The sequence below is a fragment of the Anabrus simplex genome, chromosome 2 (genome assembly GCF_040414725.1).
Source record: "Anabrus simplex isolate iqAnaSimp1 chromosome 2, ASM4041472v1, whole genome shotgun sequence".
Lineage (NCBI taxonomy): Eukaryota > Metazoa > Arthropoda > Insecta > Orthoptera > Tettigoniidae > Anabrus > Anabrus simplex.
Genome location: NC_090266.1, coordinates 424468956 through 424494515, shown reverse-complemented (window position 1 = coordinate 424494515; position 25560 = coordinate 424468956). Strand labels below are relative to the sequence as shown.

Below are 25560 nucleotides of genomic sequence, written 5' to 3'. Positions count from 1 at the left end.
CCACTGTCGGCAGCCCTGAAGATGGTTTCCCATTTTCACACCAGGCAAATGCCGGGGCTGTACCTTAATTAAGGCCACAGCCGCTTCCTTCCCATTCCTAGGCCTTTCCTATCCCGTCGTCGCCATAAGACATATCTGTGTCGGTGTGACGTAAAGCAAATCGCATCTTCACGCCCGCTGAAGTTCAGGCTGAAGCTGGCAGAATACGACTTCAAGATCGTATATAAGCAAGGCAAACAGAACTGCAATGCCGATGCCCTCAGCAGATATCCCACTGAAGCTAAGTACCAAACGTGAGAGGTAAACTCGGCCAGGTACAGGCCTCGTCAGGAGGCGACAGTGGGCAATCAGACCTCAGACGAGAGTAGAAAGGTGGTACTGACTTCAAAACCGGCAGACGCCACTGCAGAGGGAATTGAAACAGAAGGTAGTGAGGTTCGCAAGGACGCTAAGGAACAAAAGGAATTTTCGTCCTAGAATACCTCATCTTAGGAGATGAATTAGTTAAGAGGAAGCCGAGAAATTGGCCATACTGAAGGAGTGTCACGATTCCTTGGTGGGGGTGCGTGAGTGAGTTTAATGGAAGGGCGCGAAGAGGGACACTGAGTCTACGTTCGCACACGTCCCTCCTGCCAAAAAATAAGGGCAGTGGACCAGACGTCAGGGCCCCCATGGTGATTACGGAGGACACACCTAGCACAGTCTTTGAGGAGATACCCCTAGATGCAGTTGGCCCTCTTCCTGTGACGGAGTCTTGGAGCAGGTACTTTCTGACATGCCAGGATAAGCTGTCGAAATACCTAGTGGCGAGTTCCATGCCCAATCAAGAGGCAGAAACTGTGGCTTAGACGCTAATCAATAACGTGATAATCATCTATGGTGTACCAGGGCAGATCCTCACTGATCAGGACAGTAATTTCATGAATGATGTGTTCATGGGGCTCTATAAAACGCTGTGCATTCGGAAGAGGCATACTACAGCATTCAGGCCACAGTGGAGTGGCAGTGTAGAAAGATACCATAAAGTGCTCGCGGAGTGCCTAATGCGTTATGTTTGCTCAGGGGAGCAAAATGATTGAGACAAGTGTCTGCTCACAGCTAGATTTGTCTATATCACCATGAAGAGTAGAAGTACGCGGTTCACCCCCTATGAATTAATTTTCGGACGGAAGCCAAATATCCCTGGTGTGCTACAGAAGCCTCCTGAGGTGAGTTATAATTAGTATAAGAACGTGGTGGAAGAGCTGACGTCACAGTTCAGGTAAAATGATGAGCCCACTAGAAAGACTTTACCATGCGAGTTGGCCGTGCGGTTGCGAGAGCGCAGCTGTGAGCTTGCATCCGGGATATAATGAGTGCGAATCTCACTATTGGCAGCCCTGAAGATGGTAGCCACGGCTACTTCCTTCCAACTCCTAGACCTTTCCTATCTCATTGTAGGAATAAGACCTATCTCTGTTGGTGCGACGTAAAGCCAGTAGCAAAAAAGGAAGATTTTAATTGAGCGAAAAGAATTAGAGAAAGAACACTACGATAAAAGGCAAAATGAGGTCGCCTTTCAGGCAGGTGGACAAGGTCCTCTTGAGCAATGATGCATTGCGAATGAATTTGAGTCAACCATTCGAAAGTCCCTACGAGATAGCATACATATCAGGGGTGAATTGCACCCTACAATTTTGAGCAAAATGGTGAAAAGTATTAAACTGTATTTGTAAATGATCAACATGGGAATTTTGAAATCAAGAGTACCTGTAACAACAAAGTGCAAATCCTTAGAAATCAAAGAGGTGGGATGCGAAGCCGATTCTCTTGGGCAGCAGAACTCGACGTGGGTTAGTAAATCAATAGGAAACCTGTTAGAAAGGTAAAGGGTATCCTGTATTTACCTCGCAGGTAGACAGACAGATTAGGACATACTTCTACAATCAGGGTGAGATACAATTATATAATACTGAATAGACGTTGGTTACCTATGTGAATTTGAATCAATTTAATGATGTATTTTCGAATGTTAAAAGGTACATTCACTGGACACAATTAGTATGTACACAGCTAGAAGGAAACACGAAATTAACGTGTCAGCAAGACGTTAAAATTCTAAGTGATCGTTTAAAAGGAATTAAAGTGTCAGAAGAAATAATTACTCGGTTTACTAAACCCATAGGGGAAATTGAAAACATCAAGCGAAGGCGAGGTTTGATTAACACAGTAGGTTCCATTGCAAAGGCACTGTTTGGAACATTAAGTCACGATGACGCGCAGAAATACGAATCAAAAATCAGTGAAGTAGGGCAAGACAATTCTCAATTATGAAAATTTCAGAACAAATGACAGTAATAAAATCTACATGCAATCTATGAACAGCACTGTTTATAATATCACCGCAAACGAACAGATGTTAACTCAGAATATTGCAGAAATTAGATCTCATCTTGTCAATGGCACGCTTCGGATTACAGAAGCAATTAAGCAAACAGAATTAGAAATCTCAGTAAATAGACATTTGATTGAAATTGAAGGCTTTCTCATACAACTGTATTAGCATTACAGTGTTGTATTGTCAGGTACAATGAATGACAGGTAGGAGTCATTCAAGTTCAGATAATTTCATCAAATGATGTCATTAAGGGTTACAAGAAATATCAGGGAGATTTCCATGAAGGATTACCTTTGACATTTAAGGTCAACTTAGGGTCACCTGATCTACAAGGTAGCCACTGTGTAAGTGTTCACGAGTAAGAGTTACTTAGTGTATATTATAAGAACACCCCTTATAGATAGAGTGACTTATACACTGCATCACATGATGCAATACCCCACGTATATAAAAAGTAACCCATATCATTTTGTATATATTCAAACATTTTGGACTACATCTTCATGGACAAGGAAAAGCAAACTTATCTTCAACTGGATAAAGAGAGGGTAAAGTAGTGTACAGTAGTGACACCAACTGGGAAATTGTCCTGCTAAATTCCACATAAATACAGTGTATGTCCAAAATAGTAGTGCGATAAAGTTACTCAGTGGAGTCAGTCAAGTTCCAGCCTACAAAGACTACTCTCAGACAGCAGCTTATGTGGATAGCCATCAGAGGAAATACATGTCTATGTATGAGCAGAGGAAACAAAAGTAACATGCATGTGTAAAGATATCAGATTAGCTATTGTGTTAAATACAGGCTATGCAATATATGGCCCGCATAGCAAAATGCAAGGTGTAGATGAAAGAAACGCTACACAGAGTAAGGATTTAGTACCAGAATTGGCACTTGCTTACGACTGATGTGAACAGAAAGGTAGTGAAATTAAATTAAAGCAGGTGCATGAAATGAATACATTTTCACTGAATAACCTTGGTGATCTAAAGTGGGCTACTATTAAGACAGATGAGGTGTAGAGAACGGTGAAACAGAAAGAATAAGAAGAAATACGTGTTAACGTGTAGAAATATATTGTTTGGATTGTTGTTAGTATTATAGATTTATTTTTATGGTGCTATTTGTAATTGTTGCTGTGATTTCCCATATGAGGTTTTCCAGCAAAGAGATGGTTTGACGGTGCACGGCTGCATTGCCCGAATGTTTGTATAAAGAAAGTAGTACTTATGAAGGGAGGCAAGATTAAAACGTCAGCTGAGGACTTAACGATATTTCAACATCCCAGGCGGATCCGAAGACGCTCGGAGTTGTCTCAGTAAAATAGAATTACACTCCAGGCCTGCAGAGGGATACCCTAGTATGCTTGTGAAGTCTATAGAATCAGCATAAATAAATGCAAGTATTGACCAGATGAGAGAACAGCCTTCCCTTTCGGCACAGAGTCGCAGATCCTTACGCACCGGCGACAGTAGGATGTAAATAGTATATGACAGAAATGGACTCAACGTAGGGTTCTACCCATTTCATCCCTAAGGGGGGAGATGTGTCCGCAAACCTCCCCGAGAGTCGAACTGGAGGACTGCCGGATATTAGGCAGCCGTGACTCGATCCTGGAGTAAAGACAGAAAGTGTGGCCGGGAAGGAAACACCCGGTATAGGAATAACAAATTGTAATAAGATGTGTATCGTAATGAAGTGCTATTACATTTTATGCATTTAATAATGAAGGAAAACATTCCTATAGAACTAGATCAAGAAATGGTCCTAGCCAGCCGGGGAACTCGCTCCACATGTTTACGAGGACGGATGTTTGTTATTGACAGATCATGTTTAAGTAGAACGTACAAGTGCGAGCAGCTTCGGCCGACAATATTATCAAAGGCAGTACTCCCAGTGCAGGGATTTTCCAGTCAAGAGAGAGAAACGAGAGTGCAGTGTCAGATATAGAGATTTTAGTGCCCAAAGGACCACTAGAGGGAAGCATTCGCCAGGGTAGATGGCTCGGAAACGCCCAAATCCCAGCCCCTTGGCAGTGGGGAGGGATTGACCTTTGATATACTGTGGGTGGATAAAAACTCCAACGGAAGATGTAATCGGGGGAGTTTTCGGCAGTAAACTTGCAGACAGACAGGCGTAAAGTGCCGCAAAACAGTGCTTGAAATGCGCGGAGAGTTAGAGAGTAGTGGGCTAGCTCCCGTCAAGACATTATAGTAATGACGTGTATATACTGTATAGAGTTTTCGTCTCTCTTCCATAATAAACAGCAGCATTTCCTATTTCGTGTTGTTATTTCGGAAGATTCGGGACCGAGTACGTACCCAGTTACTTCCTTACAGGACCGCTCGGCAAGAAGGGCAGTACATCAAATCGTTACACTCGGTGACCAGCCAAAGGTCCGACTCGTTGGCTGAACGGTCAGCGTACTGGCCTTCGGTTCAGAGGGTCCCGGGTTCGATTCCCGGCCGAGTCGGGTATTTTAACCTTAATTGGTTAATTCCAATGGCACGGGGCTGGGTGTATGTGCTGTCTTCATCATCATTTCATCCTCATCACGACGCGCAGGTCACCTACGGGTGTCGAATAGAAAGACCTGCACCTGGCGAGCCGAACTTGTCTTCGGACACTCCCGGCACTAAAAGCCATACGCCATTTCCATTTCACCAGCCAAAGGTACGTCTTCCAGGACAGGTAAGTCACGACAATCAAGCTGCCTGCGGTGTCAACAGACTGGACCTACACCAGGAGATATGGTCTGGGCAGCAGTTTCCTTTGACAGCAGGTGCACTTTCTTTGCTATCACAGGAACATTGACAGCAGATTTGTACGTCAAACTGGTGACTGAACCGCTTATGCTGCCATTCATTCGCAGTATTCGAGCGCATGTTTTCCAACAGAGTAACGATTGTCCTCATACCGCAGCTCTCACCCAACGTTCTCTACAGAGTGTCGACCAGTTGCCTTGGCCTGCGAGATCACCAGACCTTTCTCGCATTGGGCACGTATGGGATAGTATGGGAGGATGAATCCAGTGTCATCCAATACCAGAATTAACCGTTGCTGATTTGACTAGCTAGGAGTTGGAAGGAAGCAGTCTTGGCCTTAATTAAGGTACAGCCCCAGCATTTGCCTGATTTGGAAATGGAAAACCATATAAAACCATCTCCAAGTCTGCCGACGGTGGGGTTCAAACCCACTATCTCCTGAATGCAAGTTCATAGCTGAGCGGCCGTAACCGCACTGCCAACTCGCTCGGTTTGTTATAGAGTGATCGACACTGAAATATTTCTCTCTAAGGATACGTTGGATAAATGTAAGTTGTCTGTAGTCGTCCTTGGAACATTCCTTTGTTAGTCCAGTTTTCTAATAACATTCTGGAAGTGTTGTGAAGCAGTCTTGAAAGTATTCACCAATATTTGAAGGATATAAAATAGTTAAATCCGTCCGATAAAAGATTAGAAATATACGAAACTGATTGATGGCTGGAGAAAGTGCTCTCAGCATCACACTTCATCGTTGAAAAATACTTCATCTGCAATCTGCAATGAATACCTTCCCCGTCTTCACTTTCTACCTACCAGTTCTTTCTCTCTCATTCAGTCCATACCACCTCAGAATAAGTTGGAAGTCCCTGATTGGAGAAAGTGCTCTTAGCATCACACTTTATCGTTGAAAGATACTTCATCTGCAATGAATACCTTCCCGGTCTTCACTTTCTACCTACCAGTTCTTTCTCTCTCATTCAGTCCATACCACCTCAGAATAAGTTGGAAGTCCCTGATTGTGTTCCAAAGAATAACTTTGTTCAAACCTCTGTGATGACTTCACAAACCTTCTCTTCTCCATTCATTGTCAGATGGACAAATGAGGGTACTGGACTTGTATGTCTTCGTGACCTGTTCCTTATCAGTGTGCGACTCAAGTAAGGTAGGGAGAAACTACAGAAATCTTCTGCGAATGAGCAGCCGAGAATGTCACATTTTCACAACATTGTTCTCCCTGTTTGGTACACCAGTATTCCTTGTTATAGGTATGAACTACCATCAAACACCCGTGCTTTACATTGTGGATGCTTTCTTATATCTGAGTTGGAATAGAGATACGTGGAACTGCTATTCCTATGTTCAGAGCAAAAGAAATGTACCACCTATTATATCTACCGTGACCGTCTGAGCTACTTATTGGGAGCTCTGGAGCGAGAGAAATCACGCAAAACCATTACCGGATGAAGGTTCTCACACAGCTAGCGATCGATCTTCAATATTCAGAACAAAACTACTTTTACCTTAGTTTTTAGTTTGTTTTATTGTGCTTCTTATGTCAGTAATATTTCAGTCTCTGTATCTTTAAATTTATTTGTAAATGCCTAAAGAAATATTAATTTAATAATTCATTATCATCCATTAGTCGTAATTGTCCATTTTTGCTTAAGTGTAACACTTCATAAAAATAACAACTAAATAATTAGCGTTGAAGTAATGGTATTACCAGGTTGAAAGCGTGATTTTCAGCTCCTTAACACTACACATTACAAAGTACTGGATACATCATATTACCCTGTCATAGTTTTGGAGTAAAAGACAGAGAGTGAGAGATGTTAGAACACTGAAACGGCATGTAATCAAGAGCTCATACCCACGGTGAGAGAGAAGAGATCAGAACGATCGATGATAAGGGCCACGTGCTTCCAGCCGAACAACGCGAACACACTGGCGAAGACCAGCTTGAGGCGACATGGGCAGTACGACATCCTGGTAAGTGTCGGGTACTGCGTCTTGTCTTTGAAGATCCCTTGCTGTAAAACATGAGAACACGGTATTATGTTCTTCTTCAATTGGAAAGACTTTCTCCCTTTCATCGGTATTGACGTACGGAGGCGGAAGGAGAAGAGAGTGTACGGCGAGATTGAAAAAAAATTGGACAAGAGATGGAGGTAATTGAGGTACATGCTTAAGCTACGCACTTCCAGAGAGCTATTTTTAGGAAACTGTTTAACTTGGACCAGAAAATCAGACACAAAACGAAGCTACTTCTGTGGACCTCGATAAGCCTAACCCAGAAATAACGATCATTGATCTGTCAGTTGAAATCCTGGTGTCCAAATGGACCAATGATGAAAGGAATACGACGTTCATTATACTAGCGTAGGAAGTTGAAATATGCCCAGTGGGCGTAAAATCATAATCATGTTGAATCATTTAAAGTTCTATGCATTACAACACATAAGGGAGACGGATTAATAAAATGCATACAGCACACAGAGTAACAATGATAGTACTCAAAATCAATCATGAGAAATATTATTCAAAATAACTTATTAAAACACATGAGTACCAAAGGGAATTCTTGAAATTAATCAACAACAAGACTGCACTCAGATATTAAAGACGTATTGAACAACGTTTTCAAAGTACGTGATTTGAACTGAAACTGTACAGCCTACCTTGTTATTTGGAAAGACCGATTAGTCTGCTTTGAAATGAATTCGCTTCAAATTGATTCCAACCAACAGAAACCTAATTTATAAAGGATACTCTAATCTGGGTTTGAGGAGTGACAAAATGAAGAATTATTTTGACGTAAATCCACAGCTGGGGAAAAATAAAGAAAGGAATGCCTAAATAGTTGCACATGCTGCATTGATTTATTGGGAATATTCGTGACCACAATGTCTTTTTCACTTACCTGTCTAGCCAAAGTCGTTTCATCTTTATGACCACTCCGTCAAATATAAGTAGCGATCTGAAGGCTCATTTCTGAAGATAATAGGCAACTTGTTACCTTTGGAGTGTACAGACCGGGAAAGGGTAGCGCTGACACAGATTCAGAATTATTTGATAAGATAATCAGCTATGAGGGAAACGACAAAGAAAGGACTGTGATTGTAGCGGGAGATCTGAATTTAGCAGGTGTCAATTGGGAAGGAAATGCGAACGACAAGAAGCATGACCAACAAATGGCAAATAAGTTAATATGGGAAGGGCAGCTGATTCAGAATGTGATGGAACCAACTAGAGGAGAAAATATCCTGGATGTGGTGCTGGTAAATCCAGATGAGCTCAATAGAGACACTGAAGTAATAGATGGTATTAGTGATCATGAAGCTGTTTTTGCCGTAGTTAAAAATAAATGTGATAGAAAGGACGGTCTCAAAAGTAGGACTATTAGGCAGTATCATATGACTGATAAAGCAAGGACGAGGCAGTTTCTAAAAAGTAACTATGACTCGTGGATAGCGGTAAATAAAAATGTAAACAGACTCTGGGATGGGTTTAAAGCAATTGTTGAGGAATGTGAAAACAGGTTTGTACCTTTAAAGTTGGTAATGAATGGTAAGGACCCACCTTATTATAATAGAGAAATAAAGAGATTAAGAAGGAGGTGCAGACTGGAAAGAAATAGAGTTAGAAATGGCTGTGGATGTAAGGAGAAATTGAAGGAACTTACTAGGAAATTGAATCTAGCAAAGAAGGCCGCTAAGGATAACTTGTTGACAAGCTTAATTGGCGGTCATACAAATTTTAGCGAAAAATAGAAGGTTATGTATAGGTATTTTAAGGCAGAAACAGGTTCCAAGAAGTAAAAAACAGGAATAATTAATGAACAAGGGGAGTGTGTATGTGAGGATCTTCAAAAAGCAGAACTATTCAGTCAGCAATATGTAAAGATTGTTTGTTACAAGGATAATGACCAGATAGAGGAGGAGACTAATGCTAAAGAAGTATTAACATTTACATATGATAACAATGACATTTACAATAAGATACAAAAGTTGAAAACTAGAAAAGCTGCTGGAATTGATAAGATTTCTGGGGATATACTAAAGACAATTGGTTGGGATATAGTATCATATCTGAAGTACTTACTTGATTATTGTTTGGTTGAAGGAGCTATACCAAATGAATGGAGATCTGGTATAGTAGCCCCTGTGTATAAAGGAAAGGTTGATAGACATAAAGCTGAAAATTACAGGCCAGTAAGTTTGACATGCGTTACATGTAAGCTTTGGGAAGGCATCTTTTCTGACTATATTAGACATGTTTGCGAAATTAATAACTGGTTCGATAGAAGGCAGTTCGGTTTTAGGAAAGGTTATTCCACCGAAGCTCAACTTGTAGAATTCCAGCAAGATATAGCAGATATCTTGGATTCTGGAGGTCAAATGGATTGACCTGTCTAAAGCATTTGATAGGGTGGATCATGGGAGACTACTGGCAAAAATGAGCGCAATTGGACTAGAAAAAAGAGTGAGAATGGGCTGCTATATTTCTAGAAAATAGATCTCAGATAATTAGAGTAGATGAAGTTTTATCTGACCTTGTAATAATTAAGAGGGGAATTACTGAAGGCAGTATTATTGGACCTTTATGTTTTCTTATATATAAATAAATGATATGAGTAAAGGAGTGGTATCAGAGGTAAGGCTTTTTGCGGATGATGTTATTCTCTATAGAGTAATAAATAAGTTACAAGATTGTGAGCAACTGCAACGTGACTTCGATAATGTTGTGAGATGGGTAGCAGGCAATGGTATGTTGATAAACGGGGCTAAAAGTCAGGTTGTGAGTTTCACAAATAGGAAAAGTCCTCTCAGTTTTAATTACTGCGTTGATGGGGTGAAAGTTCCTTTTGGTGATCATTGTAAGTATCTAGGTGTTAATATAAGGAAAGATCTTCATTGGGGTAATCACATTAATGGGATTGTAAATAAAGGGTACAGATCTCTGCACATGGTTTTGAGGGTGTTTAGGTGTTGTAGTAAGGATGTAAAGGAGAGGGCATGTATGTCTCTAGTAAGACCCCAACTAGAATATGGTTCCAGTGTATGGGACCTCAGCAGGATTACCTGATTCAAGAACTGGAAAAAATCCAAAGAAATTCAGCTCGATTTGTTCTGTGTGATTTCCGACAAAAGAGTAGCGTTACTAAAATGTTGCAAAGTTTGGGCTGGGAAGAATTGGGAGAAAGAAGACGTGCTGCTCGACTAAGTGGTATGTTCCGAGCTGTCAGCGGAGAACAAGGGAACCTGGGAACAAGGGATATTTGACGTTTGAAGTCTGACTAGCAGTCAGGATGGCTAGAATAGCTGCAGTGATCTGTATATGTGTAATCAACTGGGAATGAGATCGGGAAAGATTTGATTTTGGCCTTCGTTTTAGATTACTACTCCTTTATTCACTAAAACTTTAAATATCAAATAATGGAAATCTAAATCTAAGTTTCAACTCACTTCCCGTCTCAGTTTTGTTTTAAAAGGTTAGTTCATCCTGCTCCAGACTGCCAAACCAAGTTTGAATTTGAGGCAGAACAGATAACCAACTAGCTTTAAGTGCAAGCATATTACTTACTAGCAGCGCTTAAAGCAAGGGATGTATGCGTAGAAGAGGAAAATATTTTGGTGATGACTGGGTGGAAAATGAAAAATATTTTATTTTCAAGAACTTAATTACTCAGAAAAACATTTGCGGTAACTATGAAAGCTATGGATGTGACGTCCATTTATTCAAATACCAGGAGTGTGAGCACTTTAATTTACACACGATCCCTTGAAACAGATGTCTAGTTGGCGTGGTTACAGTAGCGTAGCCAGGATCGACCGAGGAGGGGCGGGAGGGTGTATACTTACAGAATTATGATATAACACAATGAAGGTGCTTATGCGTGTGCGGTGCGCGCATGCAAGACTTGTCATTGTAAGGACACTTATACATATGAATTATGTTGATATTCAGATTGCAGGACACTACAAAATCTTATATAATATCTTATATTAAAGTACAGATCAAGAACATCAAGGTCAACAGTATTATAGTGAATTGTATGTTCAGTTTACAATCTAAAATCCACCTTTAGAGTCTTCTTAGAAAATAGATGAAACAGATCTGGTGGTTCTACCATTATGTCTCTCAATGTTTATTGTCACTTTCTGTTTATTTTCATTTGCTACGCCCCTAAGTGGTTATTAAAGAGCTGGGAGTTACTACCGAACAATTTAAAGCGAAAGGAAGTTAGGGAAGGAAGTTTTAACGACGGTATGATTAAGAACAATCTTAAAATCCTGTTTAGAAATCAAGGTGTTATATGAGAAAGCATGCAGAAATGTTAAGAACATTTGGAGCAATGTTAAAAATATGAAAATTCGTTAATCAGATATATCAGCACAGCGCTGAAGGGTGAATCCCTGAAGTTTTGCGCTCGACGCAGGCCGTGAGGTGCTTATAAGGACAGCATCTCCCGACCCATATCAGTTCTAACGGAGTGCTCCAAAGCACGTCACTTTGTGCTGAAGTAAATCAGTTCAACTCAACTTTTTGGGGGCGTTCAAGAACACTTCACGTCACTTTGTGTCTCACAACACAAGAAAACAATTTGACTCAGACTTTTGGAAGGTTTAGATCGCAATCCACGGCACTTTGTGTCGTGTTAAAGCAGTCCAACTCAGTGTTTTCGAAGTGTTCAAGCACACTGCACGTCAATTTTTGCCGTAGTGAAACAATTCGATTTAGCCTTCTAGAAGTGTGTAGATCGCAACTCACTCCACTTTGTGCGATAGTTAAACAATTATACTAACTTCTCTTATGTAATTCAGGGTACGATCCATGTTGTTATACCAAACTGCGGTCAATCAGCTATTAAGAGTAAGTGCGTAAGAGTGCGAACCCACGTCACGCCATGTCGCATGCTGTAGGTTTTTGTACTATGAGACAGAATGTACAGTACAGTTCACCGCAGTAAGAGAGAGTGATGGCTAGAAACATTTGTCTACCATTCGCGATATTTAGGAAGGGACACTTTATGTGGAATAATAATAATAATAATAATAATAATAATAATAATAATAATAATAATAATAATAATAATCACTGGAATAAGAGATCATTATTCTGTCAAGTCATTGAAGCTTCGATGAAAATACCGGCCAAGAATGACATTGGGAAACACGCCCTGTATTTATATCAAGTAACGTTAGCTGTTTGGGTGCAGTGAAAGCAAACTTCGGCGTTCCGAGGGCAAAACGTACTGTCAAATGGCTGCTCTCCGATCGGATTCCCGGCGTTTTTGTCAAGACAAAAAAGTACCATGGAAACTTTGTCACATATTAGATCAAGCTCACACGGACGTAATGTCACGAAATGCAAATTGTTACCGAACTCTGTGTCATCCTAGAACGTAACACATTCTTCTTGATGAATCCCACATGAACGCAATAAAATATTATTTTCCTGGTTATTACATGCTGATTATTGATGAATCCATTGCAATCAGTAACATATTCGGGCATGTGAAATGTACATGTATAAAAATGCAGAAATGGACCATCAAACTAGATTTATTACAACTGGCAGGGGAGGGAAGAAACTGATTTATAAAGGTTATATGTATTTGAAACACAGACCAATGAAAAAGGGAACAAGATGGAGGTGTGTATTTAGGGAAACCTGTAGTGTCATGATTGTTACTGCAATTGATGTAAATGGAACACAAGTGTTGTCTGAAGAAGAACATACACATGCTCCTGACTGGGGCTCTTGTAAAGCCTCCAAAGTTAGAGAAAAAATTAAAAATTCAGCTAAGAGATTTAATGAACCACCTTCCGCCATAGTACAAAACGCATTGGCTTCTACGTCAAGTGAAACTAATGTAAAACTTCCAAAAAGTATACGCTGCGGAGGACTATTAGACCCATAAGAACCAGAAGTTCACCTCCCGAACCAACATCAATAGAAGGTTTAGAAGATATGCCTCAGATTTTTAAAGAAACTACGGATTGAGAACGATGGCTACTTCACCTGGACACACGGGTAGGGTTAGTTGTATTCAGTTCTGAAAGTAACTTACGAATAATCAAGGCAGAGAAATATTGCATATTTGACGGTACGTTCAGAGTTGCTCCCAAAATTACAGCACAACTATACAGTATCCACTGCAGAGTGCACGATGTCTTCTTCCCTGTAGTATTTGCCCTCACAAAGAGACGCAATGAAGTAGTGTACGAAGAATTTTTTCATGTCCTGAAATACGTTTCTGAAAAATATAATGAAGACCTTCAACCAGTTTATGTCTCTACTGATAACGAAGTTACATGCATGTCAGCTGTTAGAGAAGTATTTCCAAACGGTAATATCGCTGGGCCAACGGCCGTAGCCGTGTTGAAACACCGGATCCCGTGAGATCTCCGAAGTTAAGCAACATTGGGCGTGGTCAGGAGTTGGATGGGTTGCCACGTGCTGTTGGTGGGGGGTAAGGGAATGGAGGAGCGGAAAGGAACTGGCCACCCTACCGCACGTAAACTCCGGCTTAGGAACACCTCTGCGGAGGTTCGGATCCACCTTCGCGCAGAATAACCCTTACCTTAATATCGCTGGGTGTTTCATTGATTTTGCACAAAGCCTCTGGAGAAGTAAGGATTAGTGGAACGGTATCAGGATGAGGAAAATTCGGAATTACGTGCGCAGTTCCATTCACTTTTAGTCATGCCCTTCGTTCCTGTCAACCGCGTACCTGAAGCATTTGAAATTCTGAGAGCTGAAGTTGATGACGATCTGCAGGCGATTTGTTATTACCTAGAAGTAAATTATGTTTGAGGAAGATGGCATGGCAGAGAACAAAGAGCACCTCTGTACCCTCCCGCAACATGGAATTGCTACAAGAGAGTACTATCCAATTTACCACGAACAAAAAATACGTGTGAGGCGAAGCACAACCGCATAAATAAAATTATCGGTCAGGATCATCCATCAATTTATAAACTCTTGCATCCCTTACAGATTGAGAATGCAGAGATATCTCGGGCTGTTGAAAGACTGGCCATTCGCCCAGGAAGAATAAGAAAGTTTACGTTGATTTCGATCGACGAGTTGAAAGAGTTGTTGGAAGGTACCAGGAATATGAGGCCGAAAGCAGACTTCTACAATATCTGAGAACCCTTCTAAAATAATATTTTGGATTTAGAACCGATCTTATTTTAAGCCTCGCTGAAAATGTCCATGTGACGAAAATAATAATGGCATTCTAGCAGAGTGACTTTACATGGTTGTGACATTAAACCTTCTGTGACGAAATGTCCACGTGACTTAAAGGGTGTGACTAAAAGTCCGTGGTACGTTTTTGTTGTGACAAAAGGTCCGGATACGCTCCGACCGATGCATACGGTAGCGATGTTCTGAAAACAATATTTCCATGCGGAAAAAAATCGTGCATCGACCAGACCAGAGATAATTGTATAGTTCCACCATTTTCTTTTTTTAGTATTAATAATTTTGTGATACTATCAATGACGCCAAAAGCAGAACCTAGGACCACGTCAGCGGTCTGTATGCCTGGCTAATTATTCTTAGTGGGTGCTGATAACATTGCCGTGATTCTTCGCCGAAACTGAGTTAGTATCCATTGAATTAGATTATATTTCTTTCGTATATGTGAAACTAGCTGTCATAAAATGAATGTAATAATTTTATGCTTTACTAGACGGTTCTTGCCACTTTTCTTTAAATATCCATTTAAAACATTAGCTATTCAGATGATCTGTCACCCGTTACGTGTGAGTTTATGAATTGAATTCAGTGGTTAGGATTTGTTTTGTCGATCAGAGATGCCAAGCTGGCAGCTTCGTGTTAGACTGTCTTCATGTCAGTAAGGTGAGAAGGAAAAAATATTAAAATTACAATTATAACTCCCCCGTGGGAGAATACAGTGAGATGTGTAATTATTCAAGTATTTCAGAGTAACTGCATCCTTTTTACTGAGTTAAACACACAAAAGCTTTTAAGTTGTCTTTGAGAGCCATTTGGCCTAAAAATGTCTAAGTGTTAATGTTATAAAACAGGGCTATCTGGCCATAAGGAACGTCGACGAGGTATGTTAATATTTCCAGTGTTGATGTATGATTTGCAGTAGAATTGAATGCTGCAGTAGTATTTAAATTAATTGCATTTGAACAATTTGAGTAATACTAGTCCATGGAAGGACAGTATCAGGCTAGGAAGTGAAGCTAGTATCTGAGTTATATATTAGGGACATTTTAGGAGCACTGTAGAGAAAGTCCAGTGAGTTATTATGATATTTTCCTGTCAGATAGGAATGTGGAGCATGATGGTTACGACCATCATCATTTTTGAAATAGTCATTTTAATGCAGAGAAAATTACAGAGCTAAATTCATTTGAGGATTAGTATTCGCCATGTGTAAAGTGGGAGATTTTTGATGGGAGGATTAAAGTCATTTTTATGCAAATTTACCTGTAAATAAAGGTGTATGTCGAGTTATGAACCATTGTAAGAGTAGACTGAGGGGTGATAATTCTACTGTTTCATGAACAGACAAGGACAAGTGCAATTATTCATTCACAGATGCACATTTTAAAGATGGTTTTACGAACCACCCAGCATAGTCATTTGGATAGCGTTATGTCGACGTGAGAACAATGTCGATACTTTTTTAGCAGTTGTACAATCAACTTAGGTATACTCTCTATTCCTAAGAGTTAGAGGAAGCAGTAAATTCATGCCATTAAAGTAGATTAAGATGTATTGTTTGTTAATAGTTTTATTATTATTATTATTATTATTATTATTATTATTATTTTGAAGGTGACCATATTAATGCAATACAACATCACCGGGCGAGTTGGCCGTCTGGTTAGGGGCGCGAAGCTTTGAGCTTGCATCCGGGGGATAGTGGGTTCGAACCCCACTGTCGGGAGCCCTGAAGATGATTTTCGGTGGTCTCCCATTTTCACACCAGGAAAATGCTGGGGCTGTACCTTAATTAAGGCCACGGCTGCTTCCTTCGCATTGCTAGGCATTTCCTATCAAATCATCGCTGCGACGTAAAGCAACTTGTAAAAAAAGCAATACAGTATCACAGTTTGTGAATGTTACATCAAGGTGGTCATGTGAGGTCCAGTTATAGTTCTGACCAGAGTTAATCCTCATAATAACAACAAAATATTTTGAAACCCAGCCAGGAATAAAAGGATATCTAAAAAGTGTGGAATCTTCATTGACCCAGTTTAAAATGCTTGGTATAGCATCCAGACAAACATTTATGTATAATTTATTCCCGATTTTATCGAGGGTCCTAGTGTGTTTATTATTATTGATGGTGTTAAAATGGTTCTGTCCATCTTATTGTGTCGATAACCTGTATTGAAGTGTTGTGCTGTTGTACAGCATTGAAATGCATATACATATTAGGGAGATTTAAAAATCCATAATTAGAAGTTATTAGCTTCGATATTTGTACTAGCAAGTTAGGGAGAATGACAGTTAACGGTCAACAAGCAACATTTTTTCGTTTTAAATATTTACATTCATCATCATTAGAGACCGTTATACCTTTCAGCGTTCAGTCTGCAAACCTCCGTGAATTTACTAAATGTCGCCAAATTCCTCTATTTGCAACTAGTGCTCTGGACTGATTTAGTTCTATACCTCTTATCTTTTAATCATTAGAAACCGAGTCTAACTATCGTCTTCCTGGTCTCTCTCTACTTATCTTACCCTTCAAAATAGGGTCCATTATTCTCCTAGGTAACCTATCCTCCTCCATTCTCCTCACATGACGCCATCACCGAAGCCGGTTTATGCGCAAGCTTCATTGATGGAGCTCATTACTAACTTAGCCTTTATCTCCTTATTCCGAGTACCCTCCTGCCATTGTTCCCACATGTTTGTACCAGCAATCATTCTTGCTGCTTTCATGTCTGTTACTTCTAACATATGAATGAGAGCTCCTGAGTTCACCCAGCATTCGCTCCCGTAAAGCAAAGTTGGTCTGAAAACAGACCGATGGAAAGATAGTTTCGTCCGGGAGCTGACTTCCTTCTTACAGGATACTGTTGATCGCAACTGCGAGCTCACTGCATTAGCTTTACTGCACCTTGATTCAATCTCAATTACTACTGTATATTACCATCCTGGGAGAACACACATCCTAAATACTTGAAATTATCTACCTGTTCGAGCTTTGTATCTCCAATCTGACATTCAATTCTGTTGGATTTCTCACATCAATTTAGTATTCGAAAGACTAATTTTCATACCATACTCATTGTACATACTGTATTTTCAAGTTCCAAAGTATTAGACTGCAGGCTTTCGGCACGTTTATAAAACATTGCTCTGCACTTTAGAGAAATTCTCGCTCTTGCTGCGCGTTGTGCCTTAGTAATAGCTGCACGCGGATTGTTTCCCCCTCGAGTAGCTCTTCATGCAGGCTTTACCACTTCTTTCCATCCAACTGTTTTAGTTTCCTTCTTCATAACGTTTGGATATAGTCATTTCTCCATTCAGTACACGACATTAATCCTCAAGAGCGAATTTTGAACTCACAATTACCTGTTGTTTGGTTTCATATATATATTACTATTGCCTACTTTCTTATTCATCTACCATGAAGATTATAAAGCGGCAAAACACACTACCTGTTAGTGACATAGTGCCACATCTCTTACCTACTTCTGGTACAACTACAAAAAGACAACATGGAACGTTGTTCCTTTTACTGTTCGATGTATTATATCTGGCCCATCGGGTTAAGGGAAGACACATTTTTACTCACACTCATTACCTCTTTAAATGGCTTGGAGAATATTCACGTTTTCGCAAAGTCACTCTATCAACCGCTATATACTATTCTACAAATTGTAATGCACGATCTGCTTAAAGATGGTTTGAAATATTTTCAATTTAATTCACATGAGCAAGCACCACCACCGGATATATGCTTCCCAATTCTCTTATGATATTTGACGATATCGCAATAGAACAGCAAAACGTTATTCGTGCATACTTTAGTATGGGGCAAAATACATGTGTAGATTGCATCTATTTATGTCAAACCTATTCTCGTGTGCCTAAGCAGTTGATACGCGACAATGCAAATATTATTGTGATTTTCGGATATGCGGCATGTGTATGATGAACATGTTCACACTGATATGACGTTCAATGACTTTAAACGTATTTGTGCTACATTTTGGTCACCACATCGTTACGGCTTTTCAGTTATTGATAAAGAAAGTGATGTTCATTATGGACGATATTGCATGGGTTTTTATCATTTGTTATGTATGAATACAGAGTTACAGTCTCCACTTGATCAAAAAACCACCATCATGTCAACATCCAGCAAAGATATTACAAAATATATAATCCGTGCTCGAAACAATATTCAACGAAAATTTAAACAGCCTAAAAACGTATTCAAGCAGACAATTATTTATTTTTGAAAACGCAAATAGATTCACCACTGAAAAAAATTGAATTCTACTTCATTGTCCCAGTCTACTATATGTTTTGTTTCTATGCATTCATCTTATAATAAAGAGAAGCATCAACAAGAAAAGCATAAAGAAGAAGAGAAGCGGGATGAGGAAGAGGAGAAGCAGGATAGGGATGAAGAAGAGGATGAGGAAGAAGAACTTAACGATACTTCACCATCTAAGCGTGTTAAGTTTTTAACTACAGAAGTTGTTGCTGAAACACCTACTACATCAACACAAGATCTACCTTCTTTGTCTGAGGTTATGATCAAGCCAGGGTATCGTAATCAGTTTAAGAATTTTATGGATCTCTCTTTGCTCCTTATTTAGAAAAACTCTTTACAGGACAAACTGACACAACCTAGGGTATTTGCTATGAATACGACTGTCTCTGAATAGGTAATGCAAATGTTAAAATTAATCGCAACAGACTCATCGTAAAAGGTGTTACCCATAAACCTACTAAAGGACACTTTGAACTTCTTTTCTCACGAATACCTGATAAGGATATCATTTTACACGATGATCTTAAAAATATAAAGCAATATGTTTTGCTACTGACGCAACACGACGTAATTACAAGAGGACAGAAGCTGTGAATTCAAATAAGTCACAAGTATCGAGAGTTTATTTCTAAGATGTTTCCATCACACCAACCAACTGCACGTGAACTTAAAGTTATCTACAAGCCTTTGTTGCCGTATATAGACGAAAGATACTGCAATGACCCTAACATAATCGTTAAAAGGTTACAACTTCTAAGAGCTTCCCAAGATGCTGGTCACACAGGTCACGAATAAGAAATTCTAGAAATAGAGAGAGAATTACGTCATACGGGTATTATTCAGTAGTGGCTCGTCAAGATAAGACCTCGCCTGTAAAGATAAGCATCCCACACGGGTTACATAAACCAGCACGTCGCACTACTGTCGCAGATGCGTTATTACACGCGAAAAGGGTGATCTCTGGCAAGCAGACTTAGTAGATGTGACTCCATATGCCTCTAGCAATAAGGGTTTAAGTATCTACTTACTGTCATCGATGTGTACTCTAAATTCGCCCTTGCACAACCTGTGTGTTCCAAGACAGTAGCTCAAATCAAAAACACATTTAAACATATCTCGTTGTACAACCGGAAAGCTACCCAAGTCTTCTTCAAACCGATCAAGGTAAAGAGTTTTATAACAAGGATTTTTCTCCTTACCTCAAGTTACTTGGCATTCATCACTACTCTACGTACAGCAATCTCAAGGCAAGTGTTGTAGTACGCTTTAATCATAAACTAAACAAAGATGTGGCGAGAATTTACAGCTCAGGTTTCTTATCGTTGGATTGAACTGTGACCTAGACTCGTGTCTGCCTGTAACGATACACCTCATTGTACTATCGGCACAAAGCTACGTCTTGTTACTAAGAATTCTCCGTACTTAGATGCTCTTCATCTTGTAATCAAAACGAATATTCCGCGCCGCTATCGCTTTAAAAAAGGTGATTTCGTTCGCATCAACAAACAGAAATCTCTCTTTGCAAAAAGATACATCCCTAACTGGAGCACAGAAATTTTTCAAATCCAGTGACGTATTTACTTCGCGATCTCACGGTCAGCCTATTGAAGGAGGATTCTACATCGAAGTACTGCAGAAAACAAAATATCCTGATCACTATTTAATCGAACGTATTATTCGACGTCGTAGAAATAAACTGTATTTCAAATGGCTTGGTTTTAATAACAACTTCAATTCATGGATTAATAAAGAGGATGCACTTTAAAACTTGAGTTTTTTTATTCTAGAACCTCTACCTCTCGTTTCTTCTATGTCATAAGACAAGATTAAACTTGCAAGATTTTTTGGCTTCATCTGTTTGCAAACAGTAAGGGAAAGTTGGGCTAATGACTAAACTGACGAGTTTTGGGGCCCACAACACAGTGCAATCCAACACAGCCACCTGTTTGAACACAAATTTGTTGCCGTCCACTCAGGTTAATATTTAAAAATTAAACAACACATGCAATACGTATCACAATTCATATTTATTTTAGAATGTATACATTTTTCTTTCTTCAAGTAAATCTGTTCTGTCCTTTCTTACATAGATTAATACTACTGTCTTCGCTGTTCAATGCCGCCACCCAGTAACAGTTTTTCTTTCATTGCACCGGCAAGGACAAGTGCTGCTCTCTTCTCAGCAACTGTAGCATTAGGCGACGACACACGCTGCACAGCTTTACGATACAGATTTTCAGCTACACGTCTTAGTTTAGGATCTTTTTGACGATAAACACTGTCATGCTTTTTGCATATTAATACCAGGATCACCACATGCCAAGCGGACGTCAAGTCGAGTTCCAAGGCCACAGTACTGGTAACTAGGAAGATGAACCTCAAAAGGAGGAAGACCAATTACCTTATTGATGAGTCCATGCCCAGCATGCTTCCTCGTCTTTCTCCCAGCACATTTCTTCACCTTTTTCTGCGACAGCTTCCTTACTCTTTTCGCGGCTATGATAAGTGTTTATAAGCGAAGACAACTCGTTAGTTTTAGGTCCGTGATACAGTTTGATGAGTGGACATGTACGACACAGTCTCACTGAAGGTCTCCTAGCTAAACTTACTTGTTCATGATGTAAACTACACGTTTGAAGCTCTGCCAAAACAGGATCTTGCGTCCACTCACGAGGCACCTTATCGCAGATCTTCTTTACAGCATTCGCAGCTACATTAACCAAAAATGCCTTTGGTAATGCATTCCAATCTTCTTCAGTAAAAGTGTCTAGTTTATTTTTGCATGCATAAAACTTTACGATTGCCTTTTCAACTGCGTTACACTTAGTTTCAGATAGAAATGGCATGATGTCTTTACTCTACAAAATGTTTCTTTCACACTGACGTCATTTCGACACTGCAATTTGCATATGTTGTTCATCTACCGCCATGCACTGCAACACAACCAATCAAAGAGAGAGATGTCGTAGAGACCGTTTAATTGTTTCTCCGCTATGCTCCTTGTGAAGAGTTTTAAATGATGGACAATCTAATTCATGCATGTCGATAATTTCACACGCTGATGGTAGATAGTCACGCACCTTCAAAAAAAAAGATCTACTCTTGACAAATAAGCGTTCATGAACACAGATAGAAAGCTAAAAGATATTCCTTTTTCTTCCCACAGGAGACCTAATCTTTTTCTATCCATTGTGTCTGCTTTTTTGGCTTCATCTGTTTGCAAAAAATAAGGGAAAGGTGGACTAATTACTAAACTGACGAGTTTTGGCGCCCACAACACAGTGCAATCCAACACAGCCACCTCTTTGAACACAAATTTGTCGCCGTTCGCTTTGAAGCCTTGTACATCAAATGTTTATGTTCTTGTCATGATGGAATAAAGCGTTCCACTCTCTATCACAGTATCTCAAAGACCAAAGAAAAATTCACATCTACACCAAAGAATTACCTTGATAACGAACAAGTCTAAACATGCATAACAATGTCGACGTAATCGCTGCATGTTAAAACGGAATGTTTAAATCGCCCGCGCTTATTACGTCACACCTCTGTCACTACTCCAATGAGGGACTAGGCCAGATGTGGACGACGAAGGAAGGGTATCTGACCGTTAAACTGGACCCAAGATTGCGACTGTGTAGTTAGGCCCATCGAAAATGTCTGTAAAGAGAGAAGTGCACCTGTCTGTACAATTGGGTCCAAGATGGCGACTGTGTAGTTAGATCACTCCAAAAAATGGCGTATGTGAGGACGGAAGGCATCTATCCGTTAAACTGGGCCCAAGATAGCGACTGTGTAGTTAGGCTCCTCAAAAATGGCGACGGGAAGGGTATCTGCTCGTAAAACTGAGCCCATATGGCGACTGACTAGTTAGGTATCTCATAAAGGTGACGGATGACAACGATTGTGTAGTTAGGCCCCGTCAAAATGGCGACGAGAAAGGCATCTGACCGTAAAACTGTGCCAAAATGGCGACAGCGTAGTTAGGCCCCACAAAAATGGTGATGGGAAGGGCATCTGACCGTAAAAATAGGTCAGCATGCTGTAGTTAGGCCCCTCCAAAATGGCGTCGGGAAGGACATCTGGTCATAAAACTAGGTTAGGCCATACGTGCCCCCTCTGGTGGAAGGATCAAAATGGCGACAGGAATACCATCTGACCGTAAAACTGAGGCCTTGTGTTGTTAGGCCCGTCCAGATGGCGTTGGGAATGGCATCTTGCCATAAAACTAGGTCCTGTGTAGTTAGTGCTCTCCATGAGGTTAGGCGTGCTCTCTTATGCGAATCGCCATTACCCTACTACTCAAGATGGCGTCGGCAAAATCCGCGAATCCCCATTGTCCGACTAGTCACGATGGCGTCGGGAAGGGCATCTGGCTGTAAAAGTGAAGTTAGGCCCCTCCAATATTGCGACTGTGATGTTAGGCTTGCTCTCTTATGCGAATGCGCATTGCGATACTATTATACTAGGGGTCAATGACCTCGGGGTCAGAAACTGAATCGTTACACTACTAAGGGTCAATGACAGAACAAACATTGCCCTACTACTCTCGGCCTCTCCGAAAACCGGAAAGTAGTTAGTGGGATGTAAAGCAAATAACACGATCAAAACCACGTAAAACATATACTGTAGCTTTCACTCAAAAGCAGCGATTGTTAGGCAAGTTCCATGTGCTACATTATACCATTGGCAACATAGAACTCGGACTGGCCACCTAAAGGTTTTTAAGACAGAAAAAATAGGGATTGGCTCAAACGGGAAGCGTGGTTATCATAATAACCGCCATCTGAAATAGCACGCTGAGAGCTGTCAGAACACGCAGGTTGGTTTAATAGAACCGCAACTCCTGGAATTCTACCCATATGGCCGAAGATGGAATCGCTTCTTAACCTGGAGGGAAATTTTCATTGAAAATCAAATGGCGTCAGGAAGTGTGCCCGGCATTGAACTCAGTCCTAAACCCGAAATATGCCAGAGTGGTTCCAGCGACCGCAGATATAACTGGATGAAGGAAATGTTATCTGCTGACGAAATCGCAAAGTTTTTTGATTCCATTCCACTACCTCTCTCTCAAAAATCGCTTTCAATTGTTGCCTTTCATCCGGTGTTATCTTGTATTTTCCGACAGTTTCCACAATCTTTGCTGCCATTATGTGCTCTTCACACTTCCGTAGATCTGATTACATTTTGCTGAAACCGGTTCCTGAATGATTTTCTTTTTCATTCTGGTAGGTGAGGATTCATAGGAACTAGACATGGTTGGCATGTTGCGTAGCAGTGTCCAACGTATCTTCAGACAATGTATTCAACGTTCTATTACAGTCAACGTTATCATCATACTGCACTGTCTACCCTTCGGATATAACTATGACTCTATCACCGTTACCATCACATTACACTGTCTACCCTTCGGATATAGCCATGACTCTATCGATATAATCGCCCGGAAGACTAAACATTTCCCATGTAATAGACTCTCCATGTACGTTGTATTCGTGTCGTCCGATTTATATTTCTGCATAATCGCAGTCACCAGTATTGGTTTCAAAACAAAAGGGTTACTGGAGATTAGGCTAAAAACACAACAATCTTATTGGTATGCACACAATATTAGCGTATAAATAAACTCTTGTTCCACACCACGAAACTCAAATAACAGTCACTATAGTATTTAATACATGCAACTTAACAAGCATGCACCCTGTCACACAAGCGGATCATACCTTATACACGATGAATAGAATTTTATGGTTACAAGCATTTCAGATGTGCGATTAGTTATATCTTAAGGGTTACGGCGACTGTGAGTGCCACAGTCCACACCTGATGCTTGGTTCAAGTGCTTTCCCTGTTACATCGCTACGCTTTATGGCCTGCTTTGGCATTTTGAAATTTCCTCATATTTTGCGGAATCTATTTGTACAGTGGAACTGTAACTATAAAGAAGGTTCATTTTCCATCTGGACAGCTCTAATGAAGCCCTGAAGTGTTTGTTAAGGCTATTACCGTTCCCAGTTCATCAACATTTTCAACTCAGATCATTTTTGCAAATTAGCAAACTCGTGTATTTCACTTAAAGCAGAAAAGAAAAAGTACCGGTAATTTATATTACCGCTGTACCATCTAGTGATTTTTTCGAAACCACTCTATATTTCCTCACTAACTAACTAATCTCGTGATATTACAATCAACTTATGGAGTATCCACTGCAAGAATACAACAAAACTCACTGTTCGAATAATACATTCCTATGGCATATGGTATACGATATGACACAGAACCTAGTTCTTGTATGTCTGGGTGATTTACTAATTATTTCCTGGCACTCTCTTCTGTAATGAATTATCGACCTTCCTGAGCAGTAAATCAACATGTTGGCTCCCTCTGTGTAGTGGCAGTAACCATTAGCGAATTGTACGTTCTGTACAGCATACATGATATAATGTTTCATTGCAAGTGCCTATTGTGCCTTGTATGTTAACAGGTTTTATCAGGTAATTTTAGAAAGGGTGGTTTAGAAACCATATTTTTTTCTGTCGCTTAGATAGTATATCAGGTAACTTGCGCTTTTCAGTAGATTGATTATGATGCCCATTTGCATTGACCGGATGGTTAAATTCGGTATGCTGGACATGTTACGGTGAATCTGTGAAAATGCCTATTTTGTGTAATGCAACAAACTGCTACACTTCTGCACAATCGAGTGTCGTCTGTAAATTCACGAAATAGGTGCTGTTCTCCTTCTCCATTTCACATAATAAGCAAATCCTTTCCTATATAATACACGTAATCAAAAAGTACGAGGATTGGGGCAAAAGTCATGCAACTATTTTTTTCTTGTAGATATGTGAACGGGTCACAAACGTATAAGTGTCGTGTGGAAGTTCTGCAAGCATAGTGTGTATGCAGAACAA

The 25560-nt window shown here is 40.2% G+C and overlaps 1 protein-coding gene across 1 annotated transcript in view; it reads right to left on the bottom strand.

Moving 5' to 3' along the window:
* The window catches only part of LOC136863567 (atrial natriuretic peptide receptor 1), a 614185-nt gene that overhangs the window by 295041 nt on the left and 293584 nt on the right, over nt 1–25560 (bottom strand). Inside the window, exon 4 of the mRNA XM_067139947.2 lies at nt 7013–7172. Coding sequence (XP_066996048.1) covers nt 7013–7172 — 160 coding nt within the window. The remainder of the gene's footprint in view (nt 1–7012; nt 7173–25560) is intronic.